The 12,106-nt window shown below is 41.6% G+C and overlaps 2 protein-coding genes across 2 annotated transcripts; both read right to left on the minus strand.

The window, feature by feature from the left end:
• Positions 1–4: 4 nt before the first annotated feature.
• On the minus strand, positions 5–6,084 carry SNRPG (small nuclear ribonucleoprotein polypeptide G). The gene is made up of 4 exons (XM_019718668.2): positions 5,926–6,084; positions 3,182–3,204; positions 2,387–2,511; positions 5–195 (listed from the first exon to the last, which is right to left on the minus strand). The coding sequence occupies exons 1-4, from the start codon at positions 5,955–5,957 to the stop codon at positions 145–147; spliced, it is 231 nt and encodes a 76-aa protein (XP_019574227.1). The 5' UTR covers positions 5,958–6,084; the 3' UTR covers positions 5–144.
• A 1,119-nt stretch (positions 6,085–7,203) lies between these two features.
• FAM136A (family with sequence similarity 136 member A) lies at positions 7,204–11,771 on the minus strand. The gene is given in 4 exon segments (XM_074332138.1): positions 7,204–8,604; positions 10,500–10,640; positions 11,202–11,238; positions 11,240–11,771. Coding segments are annotated over 4 exon segments (747 nt in total). The 5' UTR covers positions 11,620–11,771; the 3' UTR covers positions 7,204–8,415.
• Between the last annotated feature and the right edge of the window lie 335 nt (positions 11,772–12,106).

Below are 12,106 nucleotides of genomic sequence, written 5' to 3' on the forward strand. Positions count from 1 at the left end.
AGCATTTTTGATTATTACAAAAGTTTATTGAACCAAAATGTTCAACATAAAAACCTACTAGATCCAATTTCTATATTGTAGTAAAACAGCAGCTATGGCGATGGGACATGGGGAAACAATTTCTCTGGTGAACAAAGCCATTCTTTATACTCGTTCCAAGGCTTCTAACATGATGATACTATTTCCTCGAATTACCTAAAAAAAGTAAATTTGAAAAGAACAAATTTATTTAACAGACATAGTAATCATGATTGAAGAATTTTCACCACATCATTAATAGTTTTTCATTATTAAATGTCAGTTTGTGAGGCTTTTTTTAAAGATGTCAAGTCCTTCTTGAATCCTTTGGCAAATCTGTTGCTGTATGAACTAAAAACCTAATCTACCCTCTATTAGAACAAAGACTTCATAATTTGTAAAAAGAAATCTAAGTGTATCTGAAAACTATTTTTTATAAGAAATAGGCTGCTAATGATTTCCCTATAGTTTTATTCATTTTCCACAGAAGCTCAAGCAGAATGTACTGAAAAAGGTCCCTTTACATGAAACTTGGGGGGGGAGGGTTGGGATGGGGAGTCATATATCTAAAGACTATAAGCTGTTTTTCTGACTCTGATCATGGATTTGCTTTTCAAAATGCAGTAATGGAAATACATTTGAAATAAGCAATAATACAAATCTTGAAATGAGTGATTAAAAAAAAAAAGTTACACCTATCTACTGCTCAAACTTAAAAAAAAATTGGCAAGAAAATCAAGGCTAACAATTAGGAACTCTTACTACTTCTTAGAGGTCTTTATGCTCTGTTATTTGCTAAAGCTAAATTGTCCTTTTTTTCTTTTTCCCCCCTTTTCGGCCTCCCCCCAGCTCTGGTTCAAGCCATTGTTTCTCAGTCTAGTTGGCGACCTTGGTGTTAGGAGCATGGCGCTCCAACCATCTGAGCCACCAGGCCGGCCCCCTATGTTGTCCTTTTTGAGTCACCTTTCCCAAGAAACTTGGACTTGCCACTTACTGAGTATATTGTCCTGTGCTGGGTAAAGAGAGATTCAAAGTCTGGGTCTTGTTGACAAACATCAAAAACTTCTTTAGTAGTCATACTATTATGGCCTAATGAATGCAGAAATGTCTGCTCCTATAATTAAGAACTCAGTATTTGTTTTCTTCTAATGTGAATGGCTGTTATCATGACCATCCCTCTGCAACTTTTACCTTGACTACTGTTGTGTGGGAGACCCTACTTGCTGCGCCATTTGTCATGTGGGAGACCCGGCTCGCTGAGCCATTTGTCACGCAAGGCGGCCTGCGGGGTCTCAGCTCCCGCTCCCCACATAACGTAGGATATGGCTAGGCCAAACAGGAACACCCAAAGAACCATAGGTAGGGGAGTCATACCACTATAGGCTCACTGGAGGCTGGAGCCACATGACCTGCAACCTGCCATCCACTTCTCTGCCTGCCAACCAATCGACTAATTCTCAACTTGACTCTCCAACCAGTGCAGCCGGGGCAGTTATATCAGTGGCTAATTGGCTAACTGGTTACAGCTGATGGTCAATTAGTCACAGCTGACCGCCATCTACTACCCGAGCCAGCACCTTTCCACGTGAGACCGAGAGCCTGGAAACTGCTCTCTGGGACTCTGTCCCCACACTACTAATCAGAAATCTAGGTTAATTATGTATACAATTAAAAATAAAAAGTGTGATCTGTGGACTGACAGATCTACATCAAATGGGCACTTGATAGAAATGCAAAATCTCAGGTTCTGCCCCACACCTATAGAATTAGGATCTGCATTTTTACAAGATCATCTGAGAATTCATAAGTATGTTCTTAATTTTCACTACCCATTAAAATCCCTCAAGATCTTTTAACAAGAAAAAGCACCACTAGAGATAATTTCAATTGCTTTGGGGTAGAATCTAGGAAGTTGTTTTTGCAAAACTCTTCAGGTGATTATAAATGCTCTAGGCTAGTAGTTGATCTTTGCCTTATATTAGAATCACCCGGGGAACTTAAAAACCTCTATGCTACATCCCAGACTAATTTGAGGATGCAACTAAGATGGAGAACTAGCGCTCTAACAAAGAGTGACTATGGGCCTGTATTACATAATAAAGCTCAAAAATGATTTCCAACAGCTATTTCAAGCCAAAGGACCTGAGAGAGTTCTATGTAAGATTCAGATCTAACCTATAGGTAACTGGGATATTACCACAGTTAAATGATTGCCAAAGGTTAAACTCAAAGGGAGATAGAATTCTAATCTTGCTTATAATTTGCCTAACTTCAGTTTAATCCAAGACTTTGATAGAAGGGAAGTTAATGCTTATTCCAAATGAAAAACTAACTCTCTAATTAAGAGAAATCTTACATCTTTACTTACCACCATTCCAATATTGTTCTGTTGCCCACTAGTTGCCATCTCCACACATTCATCTATGACAAGATTCATAAAGGGATCAAATCCCCGTAATATTCCTTGGACATGTCTGCCACCATTTAATTTCACTATAAAAAGGGAAAAAGAAGTTTTAATAAAACTGGCCATTAACTATCAAGCATTCATTAAAAATCAGGTGGGTAAAATCCAGGCATATGAGACGTATAATCTACTCTCCATATTATATGCCAAGCGCAGGCTAAACATTTTACACTTACTTCCACATTTAAACTTACAAGAATCCAATAAAGTAGAATTATCCTAGCTTTTTTATGAGGGAATTGAAGTACAGAGTTTTTAAGTAACTGATTCAAGGTTATACAGCCACTGTGTGGCAGAGCTGGGATTCAAACTGAAGGGTGCTTACCACTAAAGCCACAGTCTTAACCCCTATATACATAAAAGTAATATATGGGCTAGATTTTTAGTCCTTATAAGTCCTTTGCTTAAAGGAAAAAGGTTGATAAAATTTCAAGTATCACAAAATAGGAAAATCCTGTTAATTTTGTGACAGAGAGGGTTTATATGAAATGAAAAGTCTGAAGTACTGTGAAATTTATTAAACACCAGAAATTAGGTAAATAAGACTGTCTATACAGGGTTCTGATAAACCTGCTTAATGAATGAGAATTAGGGACTCTGTGTGAATTTTTGTAAAGTTGCTCCAAACAGTATACGCTGCCAAGACACACGTAAAAAGCAACTGAGTAATTAAAAAGAAACAAGAATAAAACTTACACGATAACTTCTTGTCCATAAATCTGAAAAAGCAAAAGGGATAAAGATTTTATAACCGATTTTAAAAATTTAAGCATAAATAAGCACAAAAGTAGGTATACAATCAATTATATAATAATTTGCTAGTCAATATAATCGGCTAAAATTTACACAATAGGAATAATGAAATCTAAAATAGTAAAAATCTTGTACTGCTATAAAGGATGAGGGAATAATGGCCCACCTCACAGTTAGTACTTATACAAAGCAATGTATTTTGGGGAGGGGCAAGATAACTAATAAAAAAGAATGGGTTTATATTAATGTACATTAAACTGAGTCATCATACTGATGTGAATTATAAAAACATTCTTGTTGTTCAATACTGACCTAATTTTCAATGGTTGGATTTTATAGCCATAACAGAAAAACAAAAATTTGATTATATTTTGGTTATTTCCAAAAACAAAGTTGTGAAGAAACCAAAACGGTTACAGTCAAACCATATTCAATCCAATTGCTATTTTATTTTATATTTGAGACAATAAGTAGTATTTTAATATTAAGCATTATTCTTCAACACATTAAGTTTATTTTAGCAAAATAAATGCATATTTGAAGCTTTAAACAATTTGAATTAAACAAGAAAATCTGATCTCAGCAGGGTAGTATGAAAATACTAGGCTGTGTAGTCAAACCAGTTTTCACCTCTTCCAGTTATAGGCTAGCAAATAGGAAATTTCATTCAATTTTAATGTATTGGGTAGTATGGGAGAATGCAAAGATAAGTAAGACACAGGGCCTGACAGAACGTGTGACAAAGTACATTAACAAATAAAAATATATAGTATGATGTATAAAATGATGTATTTTAATACAATATATTATATAAAGCATAGCAAATATAACAAACATGAGCTTATTTAATCCTTATGACAACTTTGTAAGATATATGAGTATTACCATAATTTTATAGATGGCAAAGTGAGACTCAGAAAAGTTAAGTAAATTATCCCAAGTCACACAGCAGGTGAGAAAGTTTGAGCAAACACAAATGGATCCATTGGCTGGAGAACAAGACATTCAAATATTAGTGTGTGTACAATTTGGTACATGGATTTCAGATGGAGAAGTTTGAATGCTGGATTAAGAAGTCTGGACTTTATTATGCAGACAGCAACAAGTTATTAAAGCACTCAGTCATTGGCCAGACTACCATGGAAGCAATTTTTAAGTGGTGGGAGGGAGAATTTGGTTAGGCCAGGGTATATCAACCTCAACATACTGACATTTGGGGCCAGATAATTTTTTGTTGTTGAGAGATGTCCCGTGCATTGTAGAAGGCTTTAGCAGCATCCCTGGCCTCTACCCACTAGATGCTGGTAGAACCAGACTCCCTCTCCCCCCTCCCCCCCAGTTAAGAACCACTGAGTGATGCTAAACCAGGAGGAGGGTATAAAAGTAAAAGAAGATGGTATTAATTTGAAAGTCATTTTGGTGGCAGATGTAACAGAATTTCTTAAAATCCATGAAATCTAGAGATGAGAAGAGAAAGGTGTTAAAATAAAATTAGTTTCATCTGCTGAAATTCTCAAATATGTTATGAATAAAAAATGAAATCTAAGATTACAAGTAGAGAATGGTCCTTTATTAGACAATAATTATCATTCCACCAGTTCCTGAGGAATCCAGAGAATACTTACAAGATTTTACGGGCTCACCAATAAAAAAATAAGCATTTTCTTTTAGATAAGCATTTTCATGACAATAATTTCTATTTTTCTTAATGTTAAGCTGATGATTTAATAATTAAGTCTTTAACAGATCAAACTAATATATACATGGACTTTTTGCACAAGAGATGACTTTGATACAAATGTGTACTTAAATGCAAAATTATTAAATATGAACTTTTCCTTAAAATCTGACTTCTTTATAGGGCTGGTAAGAAATTATCTGTAGGCAAGGCTGACCAGATGGTTGCCTCACAAATTGATTCCCGGACATTTTGCATCTTTTGTGCTAGCCAACTACTGCACGCAAAATTCCAGCATTACATGGTATAAACAAGATAGAGAAGTCCGTACTGAGACATGGAACATATTGGGTCCTATCTAAAGTAGAAATATCCTACTTCGAGTTGATTTTACTGGGTGCAGGGAAAAAACAACAACCTAGCCTTCTTTGATTATAAAAAAATGAATATTGTCACATATCTGTGTTAACTGAGCAAGATACCACATGACATTCAAGTTTAACTTAAGTACAAGAAAGCAAGAAAAAGGAATGGGATTTCTAAGTTAAAGTTCAAAGAAACAGCTACAAACACACTCTTAAGGTTAAGGTGGCTTTCGATTCCTCATATACTATCAAATACTTCCATTTCACCCTTAGTACCTTATAGAATTACCCTCCAGTCACCGGATCTAGAACAAGACGCTATTTAAGATGGTCAACAAAGGATGGCATTCGAGATCTAGAAATGAGAGCGTGGGGGAGACGTGGGGCTGGGAGCTCCGGCCAAGGCAAGTCGGCAGAATTGGGGCGCCTTCGAGGCCTTCAGTAACCATGCCAACCAAGTAGCAAGGCAACGTCTGCGCCGGCTTCAAGCTCGGCAGCGCGGGACCCTGGCTAGGCTCTCCCGGGCCTCCGACCGGAATACGCACGCCTGGCACTGTCGGAAAATGGAGGGGAACCTAGGGGAGCTGAGAACTCGACGCACACAAAGAAGCTGCCAATTGCGTGCGGCCCTCGCACATACTTACTTTTTCAACTCGGGAGGATGAGCTTTGCTCATGGTGCCTACTCAGCGAGCTCAAAAGAAGCCTCCAAACGGAATTCGCGGCCTTCCTCGCGCTCCCGCGGCAAACCCAGGGTTTCGCGTCTGACGCCACTGACACCGTTAACCAATGGGTTGTCGGCCCCTTTCACATTTCAACTCGCGATACTTAGGGGAAGCCTGGAAGTGTCCATCAGCCCCAAGCTTCCGGTTGCGTCGCCAGCGATTGGCCTGGACGGAGGGTGGGCGCTCGAGGCGTCCTTCTTAATTCCGTTTCCTTGTCTGTAAAGTTGAGATAAATCCCTCGAGTCTATCTTCTGGGCGACACCGGTCCATCCTTAATGTTAGTGGATCGCATCGTTTACCTTCATATATACCAAATGAAAATAAGCTCTGGATGAGTGGGCCCCCGATATTTCTTTGGAATGTATTCCCACAGCATGTTATGCTAAGCCTAGGGTTCATTAACATCTCAATTAGTGACCTCTGCACCGGGCCTGTTTCCACGAATTTGAATCTAGAGCCCCGAAGTGTATTCCTGACGGATGGTCTTGCAATTCCTGTAACACTGCCTCGAGAACCCCACCTAATGTACTCTGACCCCATACACAAAACGTGAAGTACAGCACAAAAACGATCTCTAATACGAGGTATGGATTTTCAAGTCAAGAGCCTAAGTGTAAAAAGTGGTCCCTGACTTGTTCTCAGTTAATTTCCCCAAAATAGAAGCATCCACATTTATGAATCCATTACAATACAGATTATAGAAGACTTGGGCCAAAATAGAAAAGCTTTGATGATTCTAAGTAAGGGGTGGTTCTCCAAAATTTAGTTCATTGCTAATGTTCAGGAATGGCTCTATTTACATACCAATGATAGTAAAGACTTAGTTGAACTCATGTATTTTGTACTCTCTTGGTACTCAAAATTCCAGATATTGTGTATTCTCTCAAGGGGTCATAACTGATCTTTTCCACCTCTTGCTGCTAGTGTTTAGTTGAAGCTAGAAACCTGACCTAGATACTGAATTCTTTGCAGCCTTATGGACAGTTCTCTATCTTTTTACATGAACGGACTTCAATAATGCCCTAGCCAGCCCTTAAAGGTTTTCCCATTTATAATACAATGAACAGATCTTGCATCCAAACCATATAAATTTCACTCTTCTGAACCTCTTACGAAACTTATTTCACACATTACAAAGAAAAGCATCCTTAGAAATTTATATATACACTACCCAGATATAAGGAAAGAAACACAGTCATAGAGGAAAAAAATTAAAACTTATTTATTTTTAAAAACCAGACCACTAGGAAAATATATCCCAGTCCTGAAACAGCAGACAGGCTATATCATCATTTCAAGTAATAAGCTGGTAAAAAGACAAGGTCCTTATCAAAACAGTAAGGTGCCAGAGCTGGAGCAGGAACACTGCATGTTGCAAAGGCCCCAGGCAAAACCGGTATTTGGTAATGGGGGGCTGCCCCTCTTTTGCTCTAAAGGAGCCACAGCTCACCCGAGTTGCTTAGTTTTTCTTCTTTGACCTTCCTGTTGCCAAGGGATTGTCTCAGTAGGGCTATATTATTTCAGGGGGCTAAGTAAGCAACACTGGATATAGGTTTCATTCCTGAAAACCAAGTTTTTCCAAATCCCGTACTTCATAACTCTATTAAGCAGCCAACAGTTCCTTTCACTGTTCATTCCTGAGTACTGATATATAGCACAATCAAAATCCTTTCTCTTCAAGGGAGTGTCACTGCAAGATGGTCCTGTCACTCTGCTGCAGACAGCCTCAGGGCCCATCATGGCAGCCAGTGAGAGGGAAGGTCTGCTTCCCATACCCAGTGTGACATCACCGCTCATGTTTTAGGAGAGCTCCAGGCTGAAAGATGTAATGTGTGAGAATTTTAAGAAATGCACATTCACATCTGATGGCCAGAAATGGATATCGAAAGGAACCTTTCAAAGTTCTTATCTAAACTACCTCTCTCAGCTCCACATCTTAAATCAACTTCATGCTGTTGTAAGACAAAACCAAGCAAAACAAAAGACCCAGAAACCTTTTTTTCCCTAGTGACCTCACTGACTTTGCTTTACAGCTTATGGAAAATGGTGTGGTGATGCTTCTGGTTAAAAGGAGGTTGGCAACAGAAACACCTCTCCTCACACTCCAGCAGATCATTGGCAGATTAGAGAAACCTGTCACCCTGTTGGTACCTGGTACCTGAGGTTTGCCACAAAAAATTTAGACTCTCAAAAACTCTCTGACTCAAATTTTAGCACCAATTTTTCCATTTCATTATCTAGGATTAAAACATAAAGGAACCAGTCAGTGTCCAGAGGCAAGTGACATATGCCTTAAACTTGCTGTCATCCTTAATTTCTTCACTCATAAACTTTGCTTAAAAGACCAATTCTCATTCTTCTTTTTAAATAGATTCCTGCCCTCAGCCCTGATGGCCAATGACAAAGATTTCTATTTCTGAATGGATGAGAGAGACTCCTTCATCTTCCTGGTCATGGTTGGAATGAGGTTCATGTGGTCATCTACACACTTGGTCACACAACTCTCCAGCTGCTGCTTCACCTGAAGCTCTTTACTCCCAGCATCTATTGAATCTTTGGCTTTGTCGTTGCAATGCATGGTGCATCTGGCCAGGCGGTCCTGTGGCAAGAAGGAAGAGGGTAGAGAAGGCTGAGAGGCTGGCCTTCATTTACCAAGTGTTTATCATATTCCAGGCCCAGGGTTACATACAGTAAGTCCTCACTTAATGTCAACAGATTCTTGGAACTGTGGCGAAACAACATGTAAGGAAACCAAATTTACCATAGGCTAATTGATATAAAAAAGAACAGTTAAGTTCCTATGATAACTCACCAATGATATAACAAAATGATGTTATTCGAGAACCTGCTGTGTGTTGGCCTGACATGTATTATCTTATTAATTAAAGGGACATTATAGTGTAATTAACCAAGATTATCCTGATTGAAACAGAGGGTAGCACCAGGCCCAGGCAAAGCATTACTAGAAAGCAGGTGAATGACAATAGATTGTATAGGAGCCGCTTCCAGGAAGTAATTTGAAACCAGTTACTCAATTACAGAAAGACTTACAAACACCTTGATTCTTTAATGTCTGTCCTTACTACAGAAAAACACTCAATACACCACCTACTTACTGAGTATCTACTATGTGCCAGGTACTCTTCTTAATGTTGGGGAATACAGCAACGAGTAAAGCATAAAATTCTTGCCCTCATTGAACTTATATTCCAGTGAGGAGAGAGAGACCAACAAAATAAATAAATGAGATGTTGAGGAAACAGTTAGAAATATGAATTTGGAGACAGGTGTGAAGTTGGTCTAGAGATATGAATGTAGGAGTTGTCAGCATATAGATGATATTTATAGCTATGAGACTAGAGAACTAGATAGAAAAGAGAAAAGGTCCAAGGACAGCCCTGGGCACTCCAATGTTCAGAGGTTAGAGTGGGGAAAAGCCAGTAAGAGAGTCCATGAAAGGATGGCAGGGAGAAAAGGTGGAAAACCAGGAGAGTGTGGTGTCCTGGTGATCAACTGAATAAAGTGTTTCAAGGAGGAAGAGAGTGACCCACTGTGTCAGTGATGCAGACAGGTTAAGTAAGATGAAGAATGAGAAATGACCACTGGATTTAGCCCCATGGAGGGGAATGGCAATAACAGTTCTGGCACAGTGGAAGAGTAAGTCTGATTGGAGAGGACTGAAAAGTGAATGGAAAAAGAAAGGTTATACAATTCAAGAATCAAAATTCCAAAGACCCTATTTATAAAATTAGGTGTCAAAATAAACAAAAGAAACCCTTGGTAGTTCCATGATCTTGGAGATGTTGTTATTTTATAGTCAGTAATTTAAAAGAATTTTATATAGCAGAATGTAAAAATATTATCACATTAATTTTTCCATTGTGAACAGAATCCTATGCTCTGAAAATTTGGTTCAGAAGTGGGCCCTACTTCCCCAAGTTCCAGACAAGTATATTTAGAGGAAGGGAGTAGAATGAAGTTGTGGCTACCCTTTACTCCAGAGGGATTGGGGGAGGGGGAGGTGCTGTTAGTGACCTTAGAGGGGCTTAGGAGGCAGGCATAATAATGTTTCATACAAATGACTGCTCTTTAGAGATATGCCCTCTGGGTGTAGTAAATAGGGGCAGTGCTGGATGGGGTAAGTCCACAAAATAATGGTAGGATCTTGCTCTAATCTGTACCTTTTTAAGATTAGCCAATCCCACCTTTCTGATGATTCTGCTATGAGTTACTATGTTTTAGAAAGCTTTGTACTATACAGTATATATATTTGGTGTCTATGACAAAAAAAAAAAGCATAAGCTCTTGGTCATGAACTCCAGCACTCAGAACTGTGTCCAAAATTTCAAACCCTGTATAGGTTGGTTGATCATAGCATTGTCACAATGCTAAGAACCAAGGCACTAAAGCCAAGAGTTTTGTAATAAATGTTTGTCATCTTCTGCAAAAGGGCAACATCAAGGACTAGAGTCCTCTGTCTGGGATATTCCTCACCTGGAACTTCTCCAACTCGCTGGTCACCAGGGCCTGGGCTTGAGCCAGAGGTGCGTGGCAGCGCTCAATGCACTGGTGTACCTGCTGCATGGTGGCCTGGCTGTCCTCACAGCAGCCGGCGCTGCACCGGAACATGAGGCCCTGGGGCGGGAGGGCAGGGAGAGGTTAGGTAGGAAAGCCCCCGGGGACAGAGATGACCACGGAGTGCAACAGAGGTTAGGAGGAGCGTCTATATTTGCACCTCTCCTTAGAAGAGACATCAGGACCTTAAGACCACGAATGGGAAAATTATCCTCAGTGCCTCGCAGTGTTTCATGGCCTTCTTGCTGCTAGCTCAGTGGCACCTGTTGCCTCGAAGGCCGGGTGGACGGGGAAGCTGGCGGTGGGTCAGATGAAGCCAAATTCTGAAAACCAGGAGCCTATATCACAGGGTTTCAGAGGTCAGCAACCTAGTAATCTATATTCCACCAGGGGGCAACCCATTCATTAATCAATGACTTAAGGGACACTACAAGGGTAACCCACAATCTCGTTAGGGAGGCAGGACACAAAATATTTAGGGGATCAAAGCAGAACAGCATATAAACCAGCGCTGTGTGGAGCGAATAACCGGGCAAGACCTGGCCATTGAGGAGGCGGAGCGCTTTCGCCTTTCCGGTCTTTCACCTTGGCCATGCTCTTTCTGGGCCTCGGGCTGCTCACCTGCGGAAGGGGCCGCACAAGGGGAAGTGGGGGAGGCCAATGCCTCACACCAGGGACTTCCTAACAGTGGTCCGGGGATCCCCCCTACGCCCCTCGGGCTGGCCTGGGTGGAAAACGGCCTTGCGCATGGCGAGGGCGCACAGATTTCATCCGCTCAGCCGAAGCTCCAGATTTTCTGTCTCGGGGCAAGGCCTGCTTCCGAGGTGGCCGCAGCAACCCCAGGGACGTCCGGTTCGGGGATCTGCGGGAAGGGGGACAGCGGCGCGGGACATAGCACGGTGGCTGTGGGAAGGGGCAGCGAATTCCCCCCGGATGGTCCCCGCACCGCTACCTGCATCTTCCGGATGTTCTCTCTCTCTAGACTCTTCACCATGGACTCCACCGCCTCCTGCACCCGGAGCTGTTGCAGCTCCGCCATAGCGACCCCGGACGCGCGTGGGCCAACATGGACTCCGCGCACCGGCCCGCCCCCTCGTCGCAGCTTCCCGGGGCAACGCGGCGGGTCCTTCCCCGGCCCACGCCGCCGCCTGGCGTCCGAGAGAAGCAACTGCACGCCGGCGGCCGCCTCCCGCCTCCCGCCTCCCGCCTCCGGCTCGCTCCAGCCCCCACCCTCCCCGTCCCCGCCCCTCCCTTGGCCGCTGTGTGCACCTTGCCAGCGCCGCCTCGGGCCTCGGACGGCTGCTTCACCTGATCTCCGTCTCCGCACGGTTTCGGTGCGCGCACTGCGACTGCCTTCCTGCCTGCCTTCCGTTCTTCCCTCCCTTCCTTCAAATTCTTAACACATAGTATTTAATACGTGTAATTAACATACAGAAAAGTGCCCAGATCTTAGGTGTACAGCTTGATGAATTTTAACAAACCCTCCCTTCCCCAGTTTCTGCCCTTTCTCCCCCTATTCCGTCACT

The sequence above is a fragment of the Rhinolophus sinicus genome, linkage group LG05 (assembly GCF_036562045.2).
Source record: "Rhinolophus sinicus isolate RSC01 linkage group LG05, ASM3656204v1, whole genome shotgun sequence".
In the NCBI taxonomy this organism is placed as follows: domain Eukaryota; kingdom Metazoa; phylum Chordata; class Mammalia; order Chiroptera; family Rhinolophidae; genus Rhinolophus; species Rhinolophus sinicus.